Source organism: Uranotaenia lowii, chromosome 3, assembly GCF_029784155.1.
Source record: "Uranotaenia lowii strain MFRU-FL chromosome 3, ASM2978415v1, whole genome shotgun sequence".
Taxonomy (NCBI): Eukaryota; Metazoa; Arthropoda; class Insecta; order Diptera; family Culicidae; genus Uranotaenia; species Uranotaenia lowii.
Window position 1 is genome coordinate 250,550,630 of NC_073693.1, and position 27,602 is coordinate 250,578,231.

Below are 27,602 nucleotides of genomic sequence, written 5' to 3' on the forward strand. Positions count from 1 at the left end.
TTAATAGCCGCCGGGGAATCTAAATGGGGGATTAGAAAATTGATTAGATAATACAATCTGAGGTTTTTAGTTTTATACAATCCTATTTCATTGGCCAATTTATTTATACTTTTTGATTTATTTTTAGTCATCAATGTGTTCAATTCTACCATCCAATTTTGAAAAAAAAAAACCGTTTGGTACTGCGAGTTCAAACAAATGATTTCAAAGAATTTTAACATTGATCACTCTTCAAAATAATTAATGGAACTCAAATAAGACCATTTCTATAACATTTAAATGGTTATTTCGGTTCAGAGATGATTTCTTTTCGATAACTCCAAGAAACTTTTAGTGCAACTTTCACATTTAAGAAAATCAGATTTAAATTAAAAAAGCGAAAAAAGCAAACGTACAATTGAAAACATGCCAAATGAGTCTTAAACATGGTTCAACAAGGTTCGGAAGTGTTTTTAGAAATTTTTAATTAAATAAAACTTAAATATACCATTGTACAGGGAGATCATCCATCTTGAAAAGTGGGATAGTCTCCAAAAGAGATTAAAGTTTTTTGTGATAGAGAAGAAGGAAATTATTTTGAAATTCAATTCATAATCCTTAAAACTATAAGCTTCTTCTAAAAAAATGAAATCGATAAACACTGTGAATAATCTCAATAAAAACTTTTAAAAGACTTACAAAACTTACGTGGCCAAACATGGGCCCAATTTCTTAAAATCATGAATATAAAGCTTCTAATATATCGAAAAATCAAACGACTCATTTTGATTAATATCTTTTGTGAACCCGAGCAAGGCCGGGTAAAATCAGCTAGTATAAAATAAAACAGAATAAATATGATCCGTTTCTCTATACGACATACTTTCAAGTTCAAATCATAAGCGCGTTAGATAGAAATAAGTCTAAATAAACTTGACTGATTTTATTTCAACCATTAGGTAGAATGAAACTTGGTAGAATGCTTATTTTGAAAAGGCTACGGATTTTTATTTACACTTATTCAGTTATCATCAGGAAGGCTCAAGGTTCAAGCATCAAAATTTTTCAAGAATAGTTTTATTGAAGTAGAAGCAATATTAAAATATTAATTTGAGGAATGTAATAATTCAAATGTAGATAAAACTGAATACTTGATTTTTCTAGAAATCCTTTTTATTGCGGTCTCATTTGAAGGCTGAAAAGTCTTCTACCGATTATCGACAGTGAAACTCGAAAGTTTCGATAAGAACTTAATTTTTAAGCTGAAAAAAATGCTATAGAATATTGACGATAACTTTAAGGCTGAGTTAGCTTTCAAGTAACCAGATTTTGTGAATATTGATTACTTGAGCATTCTATAAAAGTTCAGATTTTCCTAAAGAGTATATCGGTAAAAAAGGCTATTTTTTAAACCAGTCTCGATTATATTGCTGGCATGGGAACATCAATAATGGAACACAGTCTTAAGAATGGTATAGGTTTCAAAATTATAAAAAAAACTAAATCTCAAAATCTCCGGAAAAATTAAAAAAAAAAATCGAAAGATCGGATCGAAAATAAACCCATTTAATCGATTTTCCCAAGGCTAAAGAATCGATCCAAAAAATCGAAAATTTGAGTTCAAAAGATCGATCTCGCGAAGATCGATCCAAGATCGACCAATCCTAGCTTGGATACCAAAAATTCAAGATACTTATCATCTTCTACCGCATGGAGTGGCAACGACAAACAAGACCATTTTTCAGTGGTTACATTATGAATAACAGTCACATTCAGATTAAACGTATTTACGTCTTCTTCAGATGCTAAAGTTTTAAATTTCTTGTTATATTCACCAATAAAGCATGGATCATCCAAAATCTGGACGCACTGTTTATTATACCATAGCGCTCCTAGTTGTCGGATCTGGAATGCTTTGACAGTACTTTGTTCGGAAATGTTTCCTCTATCAGTGCTGAAAATTTCATAACGATTCGTTTTGTTCCAATAATGTTACACGTAATGGAAGCCGTGAGACGAAAATTAATTTTGGACACCCACGTCAAAAACCCGACGTGGTCTGGTTCAAAAATCGTGAAATCTGATTTTGGGCGGCTTCCTGGCCAAAAATTTTAAAAAGCCACTGGTCGAGGTGATGTCCTTGCCAAGTTCAAATTCGTTTTTGCCGGTAAGTTGGCAAGAAAGTGTTTGATCTGGCAAGGTATTTGCAGCTGCGGACGAAAAATCCCGTTTTTTGTGAAAAACAAGACCATGGACTCCGAAATGTACAAGGAGGAGTGCCTTAAAAAGGTTTTTTTTTTCGTACATTAGATCTCACAAAGGACCAGTAAAGTTTTCGACAGATTTGGCATGCTGCCACTACAGCTAGGAGGTACTACAGTGATATTGGGCCAATGGGTGGATTTTGTCGAAAAGGACATCAACCCACCCAACTACCCTCCTCAATTCCGCCCTATCGAAAAATTTTGGGCAATTGTCAAACAGAAGATGAAGAAGAATGGTAGGACGACTCGGAATGCAACAGAGATGAAGAGATTGTGGAACAAAATGGCCGCTGAGGTCAGTGAATAGAGTGTCCAAACTATGATGAGTGGTTCTAGACAAAAAGTTTGAAATTTCATCAAAACAACATCGAAATAATTTTTTTTTTATTTTTTCTTCGAAGTGCAATAAAAACCCTACATTTTTATTTCAAAACATTTTTATTTCGTTTACATAGCTCCGAGATAGACCCTTTTTAATGCGTCCAGATTATGCGTGATCCATGCTTTACCGTTAAAAAAAGTTCAAATATTTAACACTTTGTCATTTATCGTTGAGTTTCCCTTATTCACAGCTTATCAAGTTTTTTTTGCCTTGCTGCGATATATTTTCTGACTTGATTGAAAAAACACATTACAAAAGTTCACATTTTACGGAACAACTCAAGTGTCAAGTTCAACGCTTATCTCGACAATCCATAATTAAACTAATTCTAATTAAGATCTTATCGGACGCCTCGGAAAACACTCTAACATAATGGCAGTGAACTTTCACCCACAACCCCGTTTACATTACCTACGATGACGCGTTGGGGAGAAATGTAATTTTTCATCGCCTCAAACTTTACCTGCTAGCAGCAACGCCGCTCGTTAGCGAATCCTTATCCATTTAGTTAGGGGAATCCTGCGACGACACTGTGGCACAAATGTAATCAAAATGTCAGATCTATCGAACTGTTCGGTTGAGAATTGGTATGTATTTGTGTGATACGCGCGTGTATTTGTGTGTGTGTTTGAATAGGCCCTCCCTTTTGATTACGAATAACAACCGTCTCAATTGAAATGATGCATGAAAAACAAGGTTTTGGTCGTCGGAAAGCTCGCTGCTACTGCCATTGCCTTTGGTGTTGATGATGATGGTTTACGGCATCCCTCCTTTTGCCATACGCAAGCAAAGGCCATAACACTTCAGAACTTCACTTCAAACGAGACGTCCCTTCCCCTTCCAAAGGCTGATTGACAATAGGCGATATGTCACGGTTGTTGACATTCCCTCTTTGGAGTCGAGAAATTAGGTCAGCAAACCACTTAACAACGAACGTTATTTGCCACAGACGATAGCAGATTGCCACCAAATAACTACAAAAACACCATCCGGCAACACTCACAAGGAAAATTACTGAGCGCACGTGTTATCGGAAATCCGGAAAACAACTTTTACCCCCAAAAATGCACTAGAAACTAGTAATTGCACATCGAACGAACTATTCCGATTGCATAGTTTTCCTCCAAAACTTTGTGCATGGCTCGGCAAAACCTAAAAGAAACTTTCCCGCCCTCGCAATCACAAAGGCTAGAATAATAGGTATGTAGTTACGCGCCAAGCCCAAACCAAAGACCCGAACGAGAGATGATTCGCCGAATGACAAATTGTGCTCCCAGAGTAGTGGGACAACCTCTAAACCGAATCATGTGATTTTTCACGGCAGACTAAATCTTCGAATGCTACTGACGGAAGCTCTGCCTCCACGAGGAGGCGTTACGTTATTTTACAACCACCCTCCGCTTGATTTCCGCTCTGTTTGTATCTTTCAATTTAAGAAGGGAAGTGAGTAGTTCGCATTTTCTCGCCGCTCGCCGTTGGAGAGGGAAGGAAAATGAGTTGAGAAAATTATTCCACTTTGGTAGCTCACTCAATTCGATCAGCTGACTAGGGGAGGCACTCAGTTGATAACACAGTGGCGGAGAGAAATAAACTCTGGAATCTGTGAAGGAAAAATCAGATTAACTGGGTGTATAGCACTTTGCGGCACTATAAGTAGAAAAAATATAGTGACGTCTAGTGCGCCTAAAGTAAAGCTTTTTCCGGTAAAGTTCCACTGAATATTAAAATATTTTACCTAGGAAAACAGAGAAGCAGAGGTCGGGCTGGAGCTCCAAGCTTGTGTAAGAATCAACCATGATTTCAAATGATCCAACGCCATTTTTTTAACTTAGCTTAGAGCCACTAGGTGTCGTTACCGGTAGGGGAAAGTCGGGCAAGACGGACACAGCGGATAAAACGGACACTTTCAATATTTCGAGAATTACAATGTTTGGCACTAATCTAATGATGAGAATATGTTTGCCTGAGTGTATCAATACTTTCGAGACCCTTATAGCAAGCAAGGTCCCATAATAGTAAACAAAACAAACAAAAACTTTGAGAATCCATTATTTGATGTAATTTTCTCTCCTCATAAAATAGTTCATAACTCGCAAAATTTTCAAAAATGTCAACCGTTTTCAAAGGAAGAGTGTTTATTAGGCTTCTTTTTAACCATATGACGAAAAATCAGCGATTTCCGGTCAAAGGGCTTGAACATCAATCGTTTAGAAAAAAAAGTTGCTAAGGCGGGTAAGACGGACACCTCAAGGTCGGGTAAAACGGACACATAAGTTTCTCCAGGTATTTTGAATTTTTCATCGGTTCGATCCTCCATATGCCTTCGGAAGATCTTGGCAAGAGCAATTGCCGGTCGAAAAGCACTCAACATCTCAAACAGGCCATATAAACTGTAAAAGCAGGACCTCCTGTGAAGAAAGCGCCTATAAAATACGGAATTCCGAAACCACACTGTTTCGCTTCTGGACTCGGACCAGTTGGTTCCATTTTGGTTAAAAAACGTTTTCTTATACTTAACTCACAAAAATATCTACATTTACAGCTACTTTTGCGGCAAAATGTACCTTTTCAGAACAGTGTCCGTTTTACACGACCATTTTTGAAAAGTGTAATTTGCAAGCATTTTTTAGATGACTTGATGAAGGAAATTTACTAATTCCAGTGGTTAATGCGATAGCAAACAATCTAAACTGTCCATCTGCAAAAAAACTGCGATGAAAATAGCAATATCTGGTTTTCTATTGTGATTCTACCTTAGGGTGTACGTCTTACCCGACTTTCCCCTACTAATATTTTTTTCCATTTTTGCTACACGCTCAGAAAATAGCACTCCCTACTAAAGCATGGATCATGACAAATCTGAACGCACTGTTTATTATACCATTGCGCTCCTAGTTGTCGGATCTGGAAAGTTTTGACAGTAATTTGTTTGGAAATGTTTCCTCTATCAGTGCTGAAAATTTCATTACGATTCGTTTTGTTTCAAAAAACACGTGATGGAAGCCGCGAGAAGAAAATTAATTTTGGTCACCCACGTCAAAAACCCGACGTGATGGATTTTTGACAGATTCCAGGCTAAAAATTTTATAAAGCCACTGCAATGGTGCACTGCACTGGCCGGGGTGATGTCCCCGGCAAGTTTGAATTCGTTTTTGTCGCTAAGTTTGCAAGAAAGTGTTTGATCTGGCAAGGTGTTTGCAGCTGCGGACGAATAAACCCAGTTTCTGTGATAGACAAGACCATGGACTCCAAAAAGTACAAGGAGGAGTGCCTGAAAAATGTATTTTTCCGTTCAATAGATCTCACAAAGGACCAGTAAAGTTTTCGCCAGATTTGGCAAGCTGCTACTACAGCAAAGTGGTACTACAGTGGTATCGGGACAACGGGTGGATTTTGTCGAAAAGGACATCAACCCACCCAACTGCCCTCAATTCCGCCCTATCGAAAAATTTTGGGCAATTGTCAAGCAGAAGATAAAGAAGAATGGTAGGACGACTCGGGATGTAACAGAGATGAAGAGATTGTGGAACAAAATGGGCTCTAAGGTCACCTCTGAGGTAAGGTGTCCAAACTATGATAAGTGGTACTCAACGAGTAAATATAATATAATAAATATTCACGTTTGACAATGCTCCTGCAAGTTTGAAAAAGGGGAAAAGGGTTGACGATTTTAAATGAGGATAATGTAAAATAATGCAACAAACAACAAAAAATTGCATACTATCTACTTTGTACAAAACCGATAAATCGAGTAAATTTACAATCAAAATCAATCAAATAAAAAAAAATATAGCTCCCATCTTCCACATTCTGTTCATTTGCTATTGTAATTGTTCGAGAATTTGTTTTATTTTTTATTTGTAGAACACAGATAGAGACAGTTTTGGTTTTGCTTATATAATTGTATGAAAATTTCAATGTATAAAATTTTAAATGAAATGCTTAAACTTTATTTATTACCCCTTGAAGAAGTGGAAAAATCGAAGGGGGGAGGGCGTGACAAAAGAAGAATTTGTTATTTGTTTCGAGCTTAATGGTGATCAACAGTTAGCGATTAGCGATTAGCGCTTTAAGCTTAAAGCGATAACTTTTTCGGCACATTTAGCGTATTTAATTAGCGATCGCTAACTTTGAATGAGCTAGCGATTTAATAAGCGGCGCTGTTTCGCTATTTATTCCGGTGAGGCTTTCCGGGTCCCTGTTTTGAAATATTACTACACGAGACAACCACGCGTTGGAAAGTTAAACTGATCAAGTGTCGAAGTCCTTTGGTTGGAAATTGATTTCTAAACGATTCTAAACTACAAATTTTGCTAGAATTTCTAAGGTTGCTGAGAAAAAAGCGTTTTTTTCTAGAGTTTTGCAAAACAGACATTGGCTGGTATGAATAAAGCTCTAGTAATTGCTTTTGCTATTTTCGAGGAGTTTCGTGAGTCAAATACTTCGAATGGCATGCATATTTTTAATCCGGAGCTGGTTGAAAGTAAATGTTCTAGTCTGCTTTTTCACATCTAGTTGAGCAAATGCCTTTAAATTTTGCCATTCTAAAGTTCGAGCTAAGTAAAAGCTATCGAAGCAATTGCTATTTTCTTATTCATACCACCTATTGCTTTTTTCATATCTACTCGAATTTCTAACCTGTAGCAGTTTAATACCTGTATGAGTACCTACCAATCACTTGCACAACTTTTGTAATATAACTTAACAATATTTATGTATATTCAATAGGATTTTATATAGGGTTATGTTGTTTAAAGACAAGACGATCCATAAAAGAATCAAAACTTGTTGTAAATTTAAAAAATTACAGTAGATCATAAGGAAAAAAGAAAGATAGAAGATGACAAGGATGATAACAAAAGTTTTGACAAATAATTTTGAATTTCTTTTAACAATTGTTTTCAAAACAATTTTTTTTCGCAGAAATTGAACAGGATACATTTTGAAATAATAAACACAATAAGAACTCAATCCACTTGTTTAACATACAAGAAAAATGTTTTGGCTTTTTTGGTCAACAAATAGCAGTGTTTAATACCTAGTCATTGAAAAGAAAGTTTGTGTAATTAAAGCTTTTTTTCTCAGAGTTTTTGTGTCAAATTTGTGAGAACTATTATATCTGGATTCCAAGTAAATCTGTTATTCCTTATACAAATTTGTTTTTCAGAATATTTACAATGTTCTTTAAATTTAACAGTCACCATTAATCATTCAGAGCAACAAAACGATGTTTACTGCAATTTATAAGATACATCTTTTTTCATGCTTTGCCCAAGTATCCCAGGAGTCCGGTCAAGTAACTCAAAATAGCTTCCTGAATGAAGACTGACCCATTCAAACGGAAAAAAAAATCTATGTTTGATGCCGAATGAATACAAACCTGGCACCAATAATGGTCCAACTACGCATCAACTGAAAAATTGCGCTACGCCTATATACGCTACATAATTATTTTCTAAACCAATATTTTATATATTTTACACTCATTTTTTGTAAACTGTCATCAGTGTAGATCCAACACCAGACCTCATACCCTACCTTAAAACCTACTAAACGGAACGCAATAAAACCAAACTCAAACTCTACTCCCCCGGATGACGACACATAAAAAATGCAATTTGTTGCGCCACAGCTGTTTACGAATATCCGACAAATTACTGATAGGATATTGATGATCGCTCAAGTTTCACTTCGTAAAAAGATTTTATTTGAGCGGGCCGAATGCCAGTTTTACTGCCTTCATCATATTGGATTAAATACGTTCTTCTAAAGCTTTTGGAGCTTTTTTTGTTTGTTTATTGTTTGTAGTTAGGGCCATACGGTTTGACCGATTTTTTTTTGTAATTTTATGAGATGACAATATGTTTCTGGCTTTGAACGTGAAAATTTGATGCGCTTCAATTGATAACATGAATCGAGTAATTATTGTGGAAAAAAATAAATTGAAAACAAATTTTTTGAAACTTTTTTATTGTGTGATGTGGACCTTTTATATTCCAGCAAAAACAATCAATTTTGAGCTGGAATGTACTACAATGATATATGTATTTACCAATTATAGGCCTCACTGCAATGAATAAATTTGAATTCATTATTATAAACTTCAATAAAGTTTCGATACATGTATCACGTTAAAAGGTAATATATAGAAGAACTTGAAAAATTCAACGAGAAGATCTCTAATGTTTCGCAACGCACGCTGCATAAGCAGGAAAAGGTGAGAAATGGATAACTTGATACCATTTTATTGTTCTTTTTAAATTAATCATAATCATCTTTGACATTTCCTGACAGCGTTGTGTAATGAACAAAAGTTTTAGATGAAATGTGATGTTTGACATGCATTTTTGTGATACAAAACAATAATGATATTTATAACTTTAAATAAACTTGAACCTTTACCAAGGACCCGATAACTGTTGACAAAAATCAATCCAAATGAATAAACCAATAATATGTTTAAAGTCATTTACATTTTTGTCTTAAAGTTAATAAGTATTTGAGAAACAGTATTTTTGCAAGTATTTTTTCGATTAAACACATTTGGAAATGAAGAAAAATGTAAGGGTGATTTCGTTAATCTTAAACGAAAATTATAATCTTTCTTTCTTTCAAAAAATACACTTTGCTTTTTTTCAAAACCGGTAGTCTTTCTGTTTATCTTGTCTTATCTATTCGTGCAAAATTTTCATTTTTTTCATTTCGTTCTTCTTTCAAGAAACTTTTTCTCCAATAGAGCCGAATAAAAAATATTTGTATCATTAATTTAAACTCTGACTACAAAAATCAAATAAACAATGGCTAAAATTTATGCATTTTTGTTTAAAAAAAAACATCTCAAGATGCTCAGATGTACCTAAGAGCACCTGTTTCCGTGGTCTATTTCTGGGTCTAATATTTACAAGAATTGAACCAACGAAATAATAATAAATGAAAAAACTAGCAACTCCACTCGTGTTTCATTAACGTTCAAACGCGGCTTAGAACTATTTACGTCGAATTGGATTCAAATCTCATCAGTTTTGGATCAATCCTTAAACCGGTTCTAAAAACAAGTTGAGTTGAAACGGGTATAATGGACCACAGATGCGGTTGCTTTGGTCCGAATTTGGGTCTAAACCGACTGTTTGGACCACGGATACTGATGCTCTATGTGACAAATTCTTATATTAAAGTTAGCTTTCCAAAATAAATGTTAGAAAATAGGACATTTTGATTGAGAGATTATAAAAGAGAAAGACATGTTTCAAGCAAAAGCGGGACAAATTAAGACGCTTAGTTAGGTAACTCTTCTGATAAAAAAAGTTTTTATAAACATATTTTCAAAATGATATAAAATTGAATTCATTCTGTTTATTTTTAAATATACTTAATGTGAATTACCACATGATATTAGCCTGTCTTTTTTTTATTGTTATTGAAACGCAAAATATTTTTAAAGTTTTTTTTATGAAATTCATTTGTATTTCATTGTCTAAAATAAAGTCCTTGAGCATTTTCCAAGTGACAATTTGATACATACCCTTTTTTCCTTGAAAAAAAGAGGTCATTGGTTACAATGAATAGTATGGTTTTGAATAGTAAGTTTTTCACTTTATACATACGCTATTACCAACATCAGAGTTTTCTCATTAAAAAACATCATTAAATGAGAGGTTAGAGAAATGTAGGTAAAATAAAGTGTTTTATAGATGATAAAAAAATCTTTTGTCAAAGATCTTTAGGGTGGTACAAAACCTGGATTGAACTCTTCATAGGAAAAATCAATAGGTTGTGAAGTGTGGGCACAATAAACTTTTTTTTATGCTATCAATATGAAGATTGGTTAAGTATTTTTATCAAATTGTAGTATGTTGTAGCTTAGCTTGTTTGACTACTCATATCCACCTTTAATCATTGAACTCGAAATGCTTAATTTACAGGTTTTTGTTTTTAAATCGATTTTAGAGGAATGAAGTATTTTTTACATTTGATTTCAAACTATAGATTTCGAATTCCATGATCGCTGGCGTGGCTAAGCAGAACAAGTTCCACGTCGCCAATGGTTGCTACTCCGTGATTAATCGAGGCCATCAATTTTGCACAAAGTCCAAAAGAATGGTGCTTGGGATTAGCAGCCATTCTCATTGTACAAAACTGATGCTCTCCCTTTTTTATATGATTTATCTGATTAATAACGGCGCCGGCCACGTCCTAGTAGTCAATGGGGAAAAGGGAAGGATTGTTAGTTAGATACTCTTTAAGTTCAACTAGCAACCTCTCACTCCTGCATACTCCAAAAACCATTTTTTTTAAATAGTCGGAACCAGAGATAAGCTAGTATCATCAACTATGGAAGTAGTATGTTGTGTCATTTAGCCGACGCTTTACTAGAGAGCAATACCTATATTATTGTGAAAACCTCATTTTTTTTATAGCACTATTTTAAGGATTTTTGAAAAAAATATTTACAAAAACATTGAAGGTAGTCGATGACTTTCTTTTGTTTCATGCAAAGTGGCTCATGCCATTATTTCTAAAAAAAAACGCTATCCTATGGCTTCGAATCGTGCTTTTCTTCATTTTTTATTTTGGCGTGGCAAATAAGTTTATCAATCCTTTATTTGGTAAAAAGTTCATTCTTTAATTCGTTCAATGAGAAAGATTAATCGAATTTGCGTAAAACTTGTAATTTTTTATGTTTATTATAAAAGATTTTATAGCAAACCAAACTACTCGTGTGCACTTTCAGATGACTGTAAATATATTGTTCAATTTCACTTACATTCCAACCACTTTTTTTAAAAAAAACAATCATTTAAAAATTAAAGCAGAATTCCTGCAAGACCACTTGTTTTGCCATCAAATTTTGAATGATATTAGCAGAGAGGAAAAAACGAAATGTCATTCTTTTCATTTGCTGACTCCCAAATTACGATATAAATGCATAATTATAACAAATTTCGTCCTTATTCAAGTTTAAAAGGTGCACCAATTTGCCTCGACATCAGCCAAGAAATTGAATTTAGTTGTTTACCTGAAGGCGTTTTACCTTTAAAAATATCTGAAAGTGTGTTTTAAAAAGCGAAATTTTCAATAAGTTCAGCAATAACAACGTTCGTAAATGTTCAATTTTATTCTTAAGCTATAAGAAGCGCTGTAAATATCGTTAATGCTTGACTGGTGCATTCTGTACAGTTTTCCCCTAACTCGCTGAGACTTTTGGGATCAAAAGATGCGTCTGGTTGCCAACATTATGGTGATTAAGCTGTGTTTGATCTGTTTAACGAGACTTTTAGTTTCTTGAGTAGCCTTATTGAAGAGAACATTACTATAGCTTTTCGAGATACTGTAACACGGAGTTGAGCCCTCAGAACCCTATTGTGCGGCCCGCGAATCACTTCTGAAATTGAACTAATTTCTGCAAATTTTCCTGTGATTGATCGTTAATTTTCATAAAATACCCTTCAATAAACCGGAAATAGTAGATATATAGATAACTTGTTTGAATGTCCACTTCACGTGTTTTGGTTTGGATTTATCACAAAATCATCAATATTGATTTTTTCACAAATTTAAGCATTCAATATGTTTTTTTTTTTTAAGAGTTAAATAAAACATCATAGTCAGAAACGTAATAAAGCTTAGTTCTTTTAGAAATGGGACACCTTCACTTACTGATAGCTCCTTTACTTGTACTTGAAGCGTCTGTGAAAATTACTAACCAACCTATTTTTTTTTTCAAAATTTTAAATTCACGCGTTTTTGAGATATACGATGCAAAAAAAAGAAATAAATTATTCTGCACAGTTTCCTTCAAAAATTATCATTATCGAATTGATAGCTGACAAAACCGTTGATTATTCATAGAATTACCGTGTTTGAGTGATGGAAAAGAATGCAACACTGTCAAAAATGGCCACAAAGCTCAAATCGAGCATTGTAGTAAAGCACATGATCGGCAACTCGTTTATAGGCAACGGTTAAGGGTCATCAGGGAAGTCAAGTCTCTTATCAGAATTTTTAATATTTAATAAGCAGAAAACTAAGTGTAGACTGTAGATCACTGAAATCTTATTACCGTCTGGACCAGAGGGGGCCAAACCTAAGCCCTCGAGTCCCTGGTCGTTCCTCTGGAGACTCAGTGGAGGGTGGGCACACAAGGCCTTCTTTTCTGGCTAGCTCGATCTTGAGCAGGAACGGAGCTCCTCAAGGTCGGCTTTCACAAAATTGCTGATCAAGGACCGTTCGGAAAGGATCAAACACTCTACCACTGAATTGCTTTTTATGTGTTTTTATTAATTTACCTTTGTGTTTTGTGTGGCGTGTGTCTCGTTGGGCCGGCCTTTGCTGCTGTTGACGCTACTCCTTCGGAACGCTACGGGTATTTGGGGTGTGGCTAGGCAGTTGAAAAGAATTGGCGGTAACTTTGCCAATTCCTTGTCAGCTCCTCAGGCCGGAACGGATGTGGGATTCCGTTCAGCCTTCCAAATAGTGGATTCCCTTCGGGATTCGATCCTGTATTACGGTGGGTGGTTGTCTGCCAAAGTGGTCCAAACTGCAGAAACGCGGTACCAGATTGGAACCTCCCCGATACTAGTTGGTCCCGGAGGGCATAAAGCATATGCTCTTAGGTTTTGGGTTCTGGTGGATAAAAGGCCGATAAAACTTCTGCAAGGGCTACCAAGATCTTCACTTTTACCTGATTCGCTCTTCTCAACTGCGCACTGGTGTTTTTCCGCTATCGGACTTTAATGAACTTTTATTTAGACTTCTATAAGTTCAACCCTTTTATTGTTAGGTTAAGTCCTCTTGATACGCAGTCTGGCTATCTTGGCGATCAAAGCGGAAAGAGATCTTTTTAGTTTTACTTTTGGTAGTTTTCCTCTCATCAGGCCGATTATACCACTTTTTTTAACATCTGGACTAATACCTTTTTTAATTTGTGCGTTCCTTTTATACCCGTTCTAGTACAGCATTTTGTGTGTTTGTTTCAGTGTACCTGTGTTAACATGTTGTGTTCTTGTGAGTCCTGTATTTTATTGAACTAAATCTATCTTGCTCTGATGAACTAATAATTAAAATAATGAAGTAACATATAACAATAAACAAATAATTTAAGTAAATAAACAAATAAATAATAATTTTAGGAAAACTTTACCGAGTTGAATATCGCAACGGTAACAATCTCCAGCAATTTTTTTCTCCGATAAGATGAAAATGTTGCCTCGTTATGAGTCATTTAAACATAACTTCAAACAACACATTTTTGGTAGTTGCAGAGCTCGCAATCTGTGAAGTCGGTACCGAGGCTATGAGACAAATGATTTCTGATGGACGACAAAACTTATGAAAAACCGTGTATCGAACAAATTTCGGCGTTTGAATCCCATAACAGGTCTACTCGTGGTTATGGTCCTTAGCATATTAAAGTATGCTTTAGCTGGTTGTTTTGTATAAAATTTAATGCTTTGCCAAAATTGTGCACCTGTAAAAAAAAACTTTCGTTTTTGCTGTTTTCAAAAGCCTAAAAAGAGTTATCTCGTATGTAGCCTTTAATTGTAATCTCATGATGGTTTTGCTTCGTTATTGCCTGGTTTTACCAGCAGAAATTCCATTAAAACACTTTTAAGTGGCTCAAAAATAAACAAGTTTTATTAATTTCGAAACAGCTGTATCCACAAAATTGCCCTCAGTTTCTTTCAAAAGAGAATTATTGGACTGAAAAGTAGCATAAATTTAAGGAGAAGGATGCAGCCATCTAGAATAGATTAGATAAAGTTGGAAAAACTGATCAACATCATGACTGAAAAAAGTGTGCGCCGGCTGATGGGAGGTACCAAGAATAAAGTAGAAATTTTTCTTACAAAAAATAATAAATGTTTTTTCAATTCCTTTTCATGAATTATCATAAGATTACCTTAATTTTCTCCATAGAAAGTATTTCAATCAAACGAATGGTTTTGGATACACGCATTCGTTACTGTCCCATTTCTAAAAGAACTAAGCTTTATTGGGGTTTTTCTAATTTAAAATACTGTCTAGCTTAAAGGGTGATACGGTCAAAATTTGGTCAATATCAACTTGACGTATTTCTTTCAATTTTGCATTTAAAAAACCTTAACATCCCTCATTTTGAAAGTGTGTGTCTGTAGAATGTTGCTCCTATTTTGATTTTGGAATTCACTCTTCAGTTGTCAAAATGCCGTTCAAGGAAGAAGAGCAGCGTATCAAAATTTTGCTCGCGCATCGCGAAAACTCGAGCTACTCGCACGCAAAGCTGGCAAAATCGCTAAAAGTTGCCAAATCAACCGTTACAAATGTAATTAAAGTGTTTGGGGAACGTTTGTTGACAGCCAGGAAGTCTGGATCGGGGGGAAATCGAAAACCGGAAGCCGCTGAGACGACAAAGAGAGATGCCGGTAGTTTCAAGCGAAACCCTAACCTCTCTCTCCAAGATGCTTCAAATAAGCTGGGTGTATTGTCTACAACCGTGCATCGAGCCAAAAAACGAGCCGGATTATCGACTTACAAGAAGGTAGTGACTCTAAATCGCGATGATAAACAAAATACGACGGCCAAAGCGCGATCGCGGAGGCTGTACACGACGAGGCTGACGAAGTTTGACTGCGTGGTAAGGGACGACGAAACCTACGTCAAAGCCGACTACAAGCAGCTTCCGGGGCAGGAGTTTTATACGGCAAAAGGAAGGGGAAAGGTAGCAGATATTTTCAAGCACATGAAATTGTCAAATTTCGCGAAGAAATATCTGGTTTGGCAAACCATCTGTACCTGTGGCTTGAAAAGCAGTATTTTCATACCTTCCGGGACTGTCAACCAAGAAATTTACGTGAAAGAGTGTTTGAATAAACGTCTGCTGCCTTTCCTGAAGAAACACGGTTGTTCCGTACTGTTTTGGCCGGATTTGGCATCTTGCCATTACGGGAAAAGGTCATGGAGTGGTACGCCGCCAACAACGTGCAGGTGGTTCCCAAGGACAAGAACCCTTCCAACACGCCAGAGCTCCTCCCAATTGACAAATACTGGGCTATTGTCAAGCGGAACCTAAAGTAGACTAAAAAACTTCTAAGGACAAGCAGCAGTTCAAGGCAAACTGGCTTTCTGCGGCGAAGAAGGTGGACAAGGTGTCTGTACAAAATCTGATGGCAGGGGTTAAGCGTAAGGTTCGGGAATTCGGATTTGGAAAAGCGGAACTGAATATTTTTCCTGAATTTTATACTAATTAAACTTGAAAAAGAAATTTAATTTTATTTTTTAAACAAACGATTTCACCGATTTAAACGCGTTTCCCTTGAGCAAATTTTGACCGATTACCCTTTACTTTTTCTTTAAGGTTTTTCGATTTAAAATCAATAACTACCTAGTCGAAAAGGTTAAAAAAAATCAGAAGACTACTGATGAGCATATAAAGATATTTTTTCAAATTTCTGCTAAAGATGAAGTTTCATGATAAATTAACTCAGCAGATATTTTGTTTTGAAAATATTAGGAATTATTTTATTAAATTGGAAAAACTTGCATAAACGCTTACTTCGTTGATAACCAAATTCTTGCAATAAAATGAAATCATTAACAAATAAAATACATTTTTTCTTGAATATAAGCGTGAGCTTTTCTTATTTTGATCTAGGTGAGGCAGATTGGAATTCGCTGCAGCATTTTTGCAGGTTTTTTTTTTACTTTTTACAAAAAACTTACCAGTTTTTGAAAAGATTAGTTAGTAATCCTTTAAGATAAAAATTCATGCCGAAACAAAACAAAATCAATACAAATATTGTTTCATGTTTAAGGCATGCTCAGTTTGATGAAATTTGCAAAGTTGTTTAATGAAAAACTTTCTTAAAGACTTGAAAAGTTTTTTTATAATGATCATTTTCAAGAAACAAAATTTGCTACTAACTCACTGCTCGGTGATTCAATCAGACCAATTTGACTTTTGGGCGATTTTTTTTAAATTTTTTTTTGTGTTTTCCAGCCCTCTATTTCTATAATAAACATGGTTGAAAAAATCAGTGTTCCTGAAAAAACCTATATTGTAATTTTGAGTTTGATCCAAAAAATACGCTTGAACGGCTTAAAGTAAAAAATATTTTAGTAACCTAGTCATTTTTAAATTACATATCCAGCTATATGAGACTCTTTCTACGAATGTTTCGACCCAGTAAAAAAAAAGTCTAAATCTACCAGATTTGATGTAGATGAAAGCCTGTTCCTGGCGAAAGAAAGTTCTGTCGGTAGCATACTTATCATTCTATTGAATTATGAATGAGAATCCGCTTATCGCAGTTTTCTCTCGAAGTTAGGTCTTTTTTTTAATTCGCTTGACTTCCGTGATACGGTTCAAAGATGAATCCATATTTACTGAGATTCTCTGCTAAAAGTGGTGAAGTATAACGAAGTAAATGAACCATACCTTATCAGGGCATCGCTCCATCTGAATTAAGCAATATGCGGAAAGTGATACCACATGCCCGGTGTAGACGAAATCATACAAAATTAATTACTTTCCAATATCGCCGGTTCGTTAATGGTTAGCATGATAGCTAGCTAGCAACAGGAAGGTACCAACCTTGAGTTGATGAAATCCTGCGGAACCCCTCCGGCGGCAGCCTGGCTGGCCAGCAAGTCCCAGCTGGTGATGCGAATGGGCCATACGATCTGACCAAAGCTGTCCCGAATCAGCGTCTCGAGGCTGGAGTAGGAAGCCTGTTGCTGCGATCCGCCAACCGAGGACGATCCATCGGATTGCAACCGTTCCGACCGCTGAAGCCGCCCACGACGCCGGCACGGAATGGACGTCTGCCGGCTGATGGCCGTCGTCGTCGAAGCTGACGATGGCGACGGCAACGATGAAGACGGTGATTGAATATTCTGCTGCTCCGACGAAAAAGATGGATGATTTGCTGTTCCGGTGCCAGCAGCATTTGCACATTCATCGCCGTCTGCACTCGCCATCGTTGCAACTTTCTATCTTTTATCCTTTTTGGTTTTCTTCTAGATACCGTTTCAGGTTCACGTTGAGGGGAAATGGGGGGCGTTTCGCACACTATTCACTTTGAAATACGCTTGACACAGGGATTCTACCACCGACTGACGGATCCTCGAAAGCACTTGTCTCATTTGAATAGAGAGCGAATATTATTTACCCGACTCGGAATCCTCCTCATCTCTCATCTTCCGGTAGCATCTGAATGAACCAAAGTTCCGACTTCACTATGCTATAACAATCTCACTTGACAAGTTGCACTATCAGCACCCGTCCAAATATTGCATCGTCCTTTGAAAATGAAGTTTGGCGTCTAGGGATCTATTTATGTAGTATGGATAACGGAATATGCAATGCGAACGGTAGGGAACGGATCAAAATGAAAAGTAACAATATCCTTCTGGGAATTCTATTGATTAAAAAACACAACCGTAAATGGAAAACAAACAATACTTTTATGAAGAGATTAACCACCGTAATTTTTGTTTTGTTACTTTGATTTATCGGCCTAGCGGTGAAAAGTGATGTCCTTTTTAGTAGGGACATCTAAAGATTAGGAAATTTTTATATAGATGGATAGAAGGTTAGAAGAAATGAAAGATGGTGAAAATGAGCGGGTAGAATTTGTCTAGAAGCATTACCATCACATACCAAATTTTTTGTTCCTCACGAGCCTACTACTATGAAGTGGTAGATACAGATAGAGTTGCATCTACCACCACACATTAGTAGGCTTAGCGTCCGCACTACAAGTTCTCGCTTGTGGGGCGGACCACGCTAAGCCTACTAATGTGTGGTGGTAGATGCAACTCTATCTGTATCTACCACTTCATAGTAGTAGGCTCGTGAGGAACAAAAATTTGGTATGTGATGGTAATGCTTCTAGACAAATTCTACCCGCTCATTTTCACCATCTTTCATTTCTTCTAACCTTCTATCCATCTATATAAAAATTTCCTAATCTTTAGATGTCCCTACTAAAAAGGACATCACTTTTCACCGCTAGGCCGATAAATCAAAGTAACAAAACAAACAATACTTTTCGATAACAATGTTCTTAATTCTGTTCAATACAGCATGAAGGCTGCAACAAATATCCAAAACGTTCAAATACTTAGAAAAACTACTTTTTTCTATTTTTTCAGATTCACTACTCATACCCTGAAAAAGCTTAGCCCTTCAAAAGTATCTGCATTCCAGAACAAAGCTTGTCTGAGTATTTAGTGCAAAAGAATTGGTCTGTTTAAATGACCGGATTAAGAAAAGAAATGTTTTGATTTTACTTGGACTAATTCAAACTGTACGAAAAATTTAACAAATTAACTCGAAAAAGTATTTTTTTTCACATTTGTTTGACATTCATGTCCACTAAAAATTTAAACATAGGATGAATTAGAAAATAATTTAGTGATGCTGGTTTTTGTAAAGAGATCATTATATTCAATATACCATTATATTCAATCCATTATGTCTGATATCTTCAAACAATAATTGTTAATCCATCACGTGCAAACATTGCGGAAGAATTAATCAACTAATCGAAAATAAAAAAAAACTGATTAGAGTTGTTAAATGCATAATTCCATTTACAATTTATTTAATAACTCTAACACCACCCAAAACTTCCTGGATTACAGAAATTTAAAAATGGATATTCATTTAAAAAAATTTGAAAAATCAGCCAAATTCTAATGTGAAATCGGACGCTGAATCCGAAAATGGAATTCGAAAAAATCTAAGAAGAATAGTGTTTGAGTTTTGCTCCAAATATGAATTAATATAAAAAATAAACAAAAGTAGTTGTACTCAGATTCCAATATCTCGGAATGCATAACATAAATTTTAAATCTCTTTTTTGCACATTAGGGGAGATGAGGGCATAATGAGTATTCCTTTTTTCTACATAAGTACGTATTTTCTTAAACAAATTTTCATTGGGATTTGTTTTGTTTTACCTCTAGTATTAATTTTTCACCTAAAAAGAAATATCCTTTTCATCTTTACAGAAATATTAAATAATAACCAGCAAGGTTCTCAAGTGACGAAAATATTATAATTTTTGAGCACCACCAAATAAACTTTTATGACCTTTAAATCATCTTAATCTGATATGTACGCACTGCAACATGGTCTACACATTGTTTCTCAATTTTCAACATCATAAAATTTTTGATTTTTCACATTAATCAATTTTAAAACGATTTTTTACTTTAATTTTTTTCACTAGAGGCGAACCGAGCACTATCAATGAAGGCATAATGAGCATTTTCTGCCGGGGAATCTAGCAGCGAATTCAACTCGATGAAGTCAACTGAATAATAGAGCTACAGCTTGGCTTGTTTCGTCTGTCGATTTGGCCTATTGGTAAGGTGTCGGAGAGGTAATCAGTAGACTCGAGTTCGATTCCTGTTCGAGGAGATTTTTTTTATTGTTACATTATACCGCTAATAGCATCAAAGCATCATCCGTCAAACAAAACACCAGAAACATAATGTATGAGCATTTGTTAATTCTTTGAATTCTACAAACAGACCTAGATTATTTTGTTTTTGCTTTGTTTGATAAATCTACGCCTCACCGTTTAGTGCAATCATGATCATGAATGATAAATGAAAAAAAAATCACCTCGAACAGGAATCGAACTCGAGCCTACTGAATACCTCTCCGATATCTTACCAATAGGCCAAATCGTCAGAAGAAACAAGTCAAGCTGTAGCTCTATTACTCAGTTGACTTAATCGAGTCGAATTCGCTGCTAGAATCCCCGGCAGAAAACGCTCATTATGCCTTCATTAATGGTGCCCGTACTGCCTCGGGAGGTTTCTTATTATGCCTTTACAGTGACTGGTTTTCAGCTTTCGGCAAAAATTTTAAAAATGCATTTTTAAACGTTTTTATCTACTTTTTCAAATTTCATCCAATTAGGCAATAGACTATTTGAGTGTCTGAACACGAAACAATGATGTAATTCACATATTACAGCTGTTCTCTATGGTTAAATAAGCGTTTTCCTTAAGGTGGCCATTATGCCCCCATCTCCCCTATAGGTGAATAAATTTACTATCGATCATCTAAATAGAGAAAAAAAAATAGAAAAACGCATTTTTGTGAAATTTTTTTTTTTTTCAGAGAAAGTTTTAGACTCGAAAGTAACATTAAAAAAATCTGATTTTTAATGGCCTTAAGAATTAATTCAAAACGCAGATTTCAAGTGGTTATTTATTAAAACCGGTTGAAAATTGAAAGAAATATGGATGCTTTACCATAACAGTTTTTTTTGCATTTTAGAATAATTTAACGAATTGTATTCTATTCTATTCTGGGGAAAAAAATTCTGTGAAATGGTTCATTCTGGGAAAAAAATTTGTGGTAAATGGTGCATTATGGGAATTTTTTTTCTGGGAAATACTTCATTCTGGGGTTTGATTTCGGGTTTTTGTCATTCTGAGAAAAATTCATTCTGGGCAAAAGTTTTCGGGTAAATGGGATACAATCCTTTTCACGCATTGCTTTTTATACAAGAATTTTCCGCAAAATTACAATCTTTAAACCGCAATAACTTTTTTGTTTCAATTCCAATAGTGCTGCAGTCTTCAAGTGAAATATTTGGCTCAGTTTAGACTTTAAAAAAAATATTCATAAAAAGCAATCGGCTAGTGAAGAAAAAGGTTATCAATGAAATACAAGTAATTTTTATTTCTTCCGAGCTAGATACTTTAAAATCCTATTTACGTTTGAGAATCAAGCTTCTAATCAATTTTGACTTGGAGCGAGGGAAATTTACCATTCTATGATAAGTACACCGCGGTTCGATGGAGTATTCAAAAATGCAAAAATTACTGTTAGTGTAAAGTAAACATAACTTCTTTCATTTTCAATCAATTTTAATAAAAAAAATCACTTAAAACCTGCGTTTTGAATTGATTTTTAAGGCCAATAGAAAATCAGATTTGTCCTCGTTAATATGCAAAAAAAAAATTACAAATTAGTGTTATGCAGTTAGAAATATTTGAATTAAAGTACAAGTACTTTTTTTATTATAAGAAAATTTCATATTTGGAGCATAACTCAAAAATTGTTCAACCGAGATTTTTTAGATTTAATTTTCGGATTCAGCGCCCGCAACATTAATAGTGATCATCAGTTTACTTAGTTCAAAAATGCTGTAAACTAGTGTTTTTAAATGATTCATTTTTGTTAATTACTCTATCATTTGCAATGAGCTTCATCGAAAGCGGAATAAATATTTTTCTATTATTGTAATCATGAAGTAATATAAAGACTTCAGATAAAGAATCTAAAATTAAAAAAATACAACAGAATTAAAGTCAAATTCCTTGGAGAAAAATTACAGTTCAACAGTGAAACTCAAAACCCAAAATCAAATTTTATTCAGACCCACAATTCAAAGTCTCAAATTAAAATCGTACTATCATATTACAAATAAAATTTAAATACAAAATTGAGAATCAAAGATACAATCAGTGAAAAGCAGGAATTGCTTAATTTATAATTTAGATCCCAATGTTTATTTCACTTTCTTATCTTTTGAAGTGTAATGCGAATTAAAACTTAAAATTTAAAAAATTGTTAATTTATTTTAAAAGAAACGTTATGAAATAAATAAAAGAATGATATGCTGAATTTAGGGTATTTCCTTCAGTAGAGGATCATTTAGAAAAAAAGCACATCAGACTCAAAAGTATGAAATTTGCGCTGAACCAGTTGGAAAAGTTCCAATTAGAGTTTTGAATCTTAAATTAAAATTGGAGTAAAAATTTAAAAGCGGAACTCTATTTTGTCAACTACAGTTACCGTAAAACGGGATAACATTGAACACCGGGGTAGCTTTAATCAACATGAAAATTTTTCCACATGATCAATAACTAAGGTTAAAGTTTAAATATCTCAAAAAAATTTTCAACGTTTAAAAACCTATAAGTTGGGTTTCAAATTGGGAAAAACTTGGTTTGATTTTGAAAATTTCAAATATAAGTGAAAATGTAATTTCAATACCTTGAAAAATCTATTTTTTCGAAGGCTCGCAAACAAATACCCTTCCTGATGAAATCGAAACGTTTAGAAGCAGAAGTTTGATTTCTATGAGAGTTCAACTTTTTTCTTAGTAAATGTGTAGTTTTAGTGAAGTTTTTGTTGTATTTTGAGGTAAATTTTAGATATTTAAAAAATAGGAACATTTCCCAAGAGATAGCCAGCCTAGGACAAAAGGCGAGAAACCCTATCAAATAGAAAAGTTTGGAGGAAAAGATAAAACGGGATTGGTGCGAGGTCCTAGAGAATTGAATGAAGGCAAAATTTCATTTGTTTTTTTAGTTGAAATTTTATAAGTCATATTTAAAAAAATCCTTAATTTATTTTTAGATTTGTCCGGATTTTATGTTTAAAATGCCCAGATATTGCCAGGAAATGAATTTAAGAAGTAAAACGTTTATGAATCAAAGCTTTTCGTAACTTCTTACTTTGTAATCTTATTAACATAACGCCGCTGCTTAAGAACTCATTTTTCTTTGGTTGTATTTTTTTACATTTCATGTATAATCAGGAATAAAAAAAACTTACCCAATACAAATTACAAAAAATGTAAAATAATTCTTGATATTCTTCAGTTACAAATAAATATTTCGAAATAAACCAATTTTTCAATGGTTTCTAAACTCATGCAGTAGAAGTTTTGAAGGCTTACTAATAAAAACATATTATGTCATCTCTTGAAGATTACTTGAAAAAAAAAAGAAAATTCCATTTTTTAAAACGAACTTTCCGTGAAAAAAGTCTTCGGAAAATTATACATTCTTCAAATTCACATTTTACCAAAAGAATTAAAATTCAAAAAAATTAAAGACATGAGTTGGGATTTCTTTGAATGCAATCTGATCTTTTGAAAAAAATCCAATATTGAAAAGAAAAAAAAAAGAATAGCTTGTTCCAGTCAATTTATTTTTACGCGTTACTATCCCTGGAGTGTCAATTTGACATTCCTTTCTTAAGCCAATTTATCAAGCCAATCTCTTGTTTCCTAACCCATTTTTACAAAATTTTTAGTTTAAAGAACCTCGTAATTTAACTCAAATATGTATTTGAAACATTTTTTACCTACACCACTTCAGTTTGCGTAGTTCAAAGTCTAAGTCCAACATTTTGAGTTCTTAGCATGAGTAGAATTTTGCTCGCTTTTTTAGGTGGCTCAATTGAATCTTTTAGTGTGGGGGAGTGTGGTGAGTCGCTACATAATAAGAAAAACAAATCAGGAAAACATTCTTCGGAAAAAGACTGTAAATCAACTACGGAATTTAAAAAAAAAATACTTTATGTCCAAGAAAGCTGAAGTAAGAAGCTATACATTACACATAAAGATATATTTTTTTGAATTTTTTTAAGATCATGAAAAATGTAAAAAGTGGTGTAAAATCTAACTTACTCTAAACACAGTGCAAAATTGAATCAAAATGCAATCGAATCTGGAAAATTCGAAGTCGACAAAAAAAATCGAAAAACAGCGACATTTGAAAATTCGTTAAATATTCTGTGTGTCGTATTTTGAAAATCTAAAGTAGCAAAAAAGTGCCAAATTACGTAAATTTTCCAATCTTCTTTTCAAAATTTATCTGGTATGACTTAACCAATTATGACAATTCATTGATTAAAAAGTACGGTTTTGACACCACTTATTTACATTTTTTGTGGTCATGATCTTAAAAAATTTAAAAAAAAATCTTATGAGCAACGTATAGCTTTTAACTTCAACTTTCTTAGAAACTCAGTAAATTTTGAGCATTCCGTAGCTGATCTACAGTATTTTTTCCGAAGCATGTTTTGTCGGATTTACTCAGATAAACTTTAAATAACGGAAAACTGAAGTGTTGTATGTGAATAGTGTCTGAGAAACCTATATGAGTTACATTATGAGGTTTCCAAAACTATAAACTTTGTTGGTTGGGAAACATAAGAGATGTATTGGTTTTAGTCAGGTGTGTAAAATTGACACTCCAGGTACTGTAACGGGTAAAAATTTCAGGGACGGATGATGGTTAGAACTCATTTTTCTTTGGATATTTAAAACATATTAAAATAACAAACAGCAGTGGATCAATTTTGATTAAATAATGTTCAATTTGATTTAAAACATTGTGTTCTCAAACGCTGAAAGATAAGCTTCAAAAATGCAAAAAAAGAAAAAATAGCACGTAAATTGTTTTGGACTGCTGGGGATAGTTTTCCTTTTTTTATTTCTCGGGAAATTTCTAAACTTGCATTTTCTTGGCTGAATACGTTAGTTTTTTGCACAAACAGCCTTAGATTTTGAAAAAAAGTGCATGATACTAAAGTCTGCTTCATTTAATATTGGAACAAATTCTTTTGCTCATTGTGGCGCTCCTAGTGGACGGATTTGGAAACTTTTTTCACCCACGTGTCGGGAAATTCATTACCTTTCACCATTTATTTATGTCATAACACCAAACGATAGCATTTTGTAAACAACCGCCATGGAAGCCGAACGGAGAGATCAAATTGTGCACAGTTTTCTTGAAAATCCATTGTTGTCGGCATCGAAGCTAGCTAAACAGCTTAAAATGCCCAGAAATACCGTATGGCGTGTTATCAAGCAGTACAAGGAAACATTGACGACGGCTCGGAAGCCGCATTCGAAGCGTCGGAGTGGAACTGTCGACCGGAAACTGCGTGGGAAAGTCATCAAGGCCGTCAAGAGGAATCCCAATCTTTCAGACCGCGATTTGGCCAATAAGTTCCAGGCCGCTCACAGTACGGTGCGACGAATTCGTCTCCGGGAAGGAATAAGGTCATTCCGAGCCAGCAAACAGCCAAATCGGACGCTGAGGCAGAACAATGTGGCCAGAATCCGTGCTCGAAAGCTGTACGACCAAGTGCTGACCAAGTTCGACGGATGTAAAGTCTGCTTCATTTAATATTGGAACACAAACAATTGCGTGTAGTTCAGTCATTTATTAACGAATTCATAATTTGTTTTTCATACAAATGTAGCATTTTCTTTACTCTTTCATAAAAAAAATTAAAAAAAATATTCATTGCTGTTTCGAAGAAATTCTCGTACCCGTACTCGTAAGAAAACTGTGCACAATTTGATCTCTCCGTTCGGCTTCCATGGCGGTTGTTTACAAAATGCTATCGTTTGGTGTTATGACATAAATACATGGTGAAAGGTAATGAATTTCCCGACACGTGGGTGAAAAAAGTTTCCAAATCCGTCCACTAGGAGCGCCACAATGAGCAAAAGAATTTGTTCCAATATTAAATGAAGCAGACTTTATTATGAGACATAGTTAAAAAATATGTTGCAAAACACTTTGTACAAATTAAATGGACATAGATATTAATTTCAGGAGAAACAATAAGTACTTATTCCAACTTTCTATCATCCAAATGCTTGATACAGCCAAAATGGTCCGAACGACGAAAATTAAAAAACATATTATTGAAACATTCAGTCTATAGAAAGCCGTCCTCATTTACCCCAGTTAGAGTCTAAAACCAAAGTTGAAGTATTTTGAAAAAAGAAATCACACACTTTTGCTTAAAAAGGGGTTTTTATCGATAATCGAAGTTTAGTGTTTTCTGCGAAATAAATGTGTGTAAAAATACATTATGTTGAAAAAAACTTTAATATTTTGGTTATTCAAAGTTGTATCCTACGATTTAGATTATTTTCCGAAAAAAAATACTGAAAAGCTTATGTTAACGCTGTTTCTGAATTTAAAAACCAGTTTAAAGCTTTTGAAAACTTTCAAAATTCTTGTTTTATAATTTTGACTCCACTATCGGAGCACAACTTTAAAATTGCACGTCTACTACACGTGTAAACATTGAACAATCGCTCACTCGATTACAGAGATCTCATCAAAATGCTGTGGGACAACAACAGGTGCAAGTCCAAGATAAGACGAACTCGAATCGGCCCTAATTCCTGGGGGGTTGCTGCTAGCTAAAGCGTAGCTACAAGCAAGGCAACTGATGAATAAATTCAAATTTTATTACGAGATTTTTGCTTAAAATGCACCTGGGTCTGTCTTAGTGCGTAGAAGCAGCAGAAACTCTTAGAAAGAGTAATGATCGAGTTTAATTTTGATTTCAAATCTAATAAAGCAATTGATTTGGGGAAGGAGGGACGATATTTTTGATTGATGGCTGTTCTTTGTAAAAATTCCTCATTGTTATGTTGTAAAAATTATAATCGGTAAAAATAAAGCAAGAGAAAAATGTAACATAACTTGGACACATCTGATCCTTAAAATAATTTAATAGAAGGCAAAAACTTTAAGCACATAAACAAGTAACTGTACAGGTGCTGTAACACCATCTGCTATCCACGGGAAATTTCTGGTGAACGTTAAAGTTGGCACATTTCACTAATCATCCCCCAGCACAATGAGAAACCCAACCGAGACGCGCTGCTGTGAAATCCTCTTTTGGCCGCCTAATACTGGTTGTGTGTTTTCCAGAGACTTCAAAGCAGCATCATTCCCGCCTGTGTAATGCGGCCATTTCACCATCACTGAACTCGGAGAAAAGATTTGGCCTTCTCATCCATCCAAGGGGGAAACACAACGAATCTCAACCCACTTCGCCACTTTATGCTTTGGCAATTCAAACAATACCGAACGAACTTATGTTGTCTTTCATGATTCCTTCTAATCACAAGGCCAAAGAAAGGAGCCGAAACACCAAAAAATATCACAAATCCAACAAAAGCGAGACTAAATTGGTTGTACCATCTGCAAAAAGCCAGATAATGTTCACATGAGCACTCGTTACACCGGGAAAGCACTGTTCCTTTCGAAGGACTTAGCGCAAACTTTGAACACTTGATTTCGATGATACACGAATTGTAGAAAAAATAAAAAATAAAACACCACCAGCAACAAGCAACAATCGAAACGAAACCGTACGCCACGAGCCAACGACGAAACACGGCAATTCTTAGCGCGATACCGGA

General features: G+C 34.7%; 1 protein-coding gene across 1 annotated transcript; it reads right to left on the minus strand.

The window, feature by feature from the left end:
- On the minus strand, positions 1-27,365 carry LOC129753284 (uncharacterized). Its single transcript, XM_055749084.1, has 3 exons — positions 26,950-27,365; positions 17,195-17,932; positions 1-19 (listed from the first exon to the last, which is right to left on the minus strand). The coding sequence occupies exons 2-3, from the start codon at positions 17,578-17,580 to the stop codon at positions 1-3; spliced, it is 405 nt and encodes a 134-aa protein (XP_055605059.1). The 5' UTR covers positions 17,581-17,932; positions 26,950-27,365.
- Positions 27,366-27,602: the final 237 nt, after the last annotated feature.

Coding starts and splice junctions, on each gene's coding strand:
- LOC129753284 (XM_055749084.1), bottom strand. CDS start 17,580: ATGGCGAGTGCAGACGGCGATGAATGTGCAAATGCTGCTGGCACCGGA.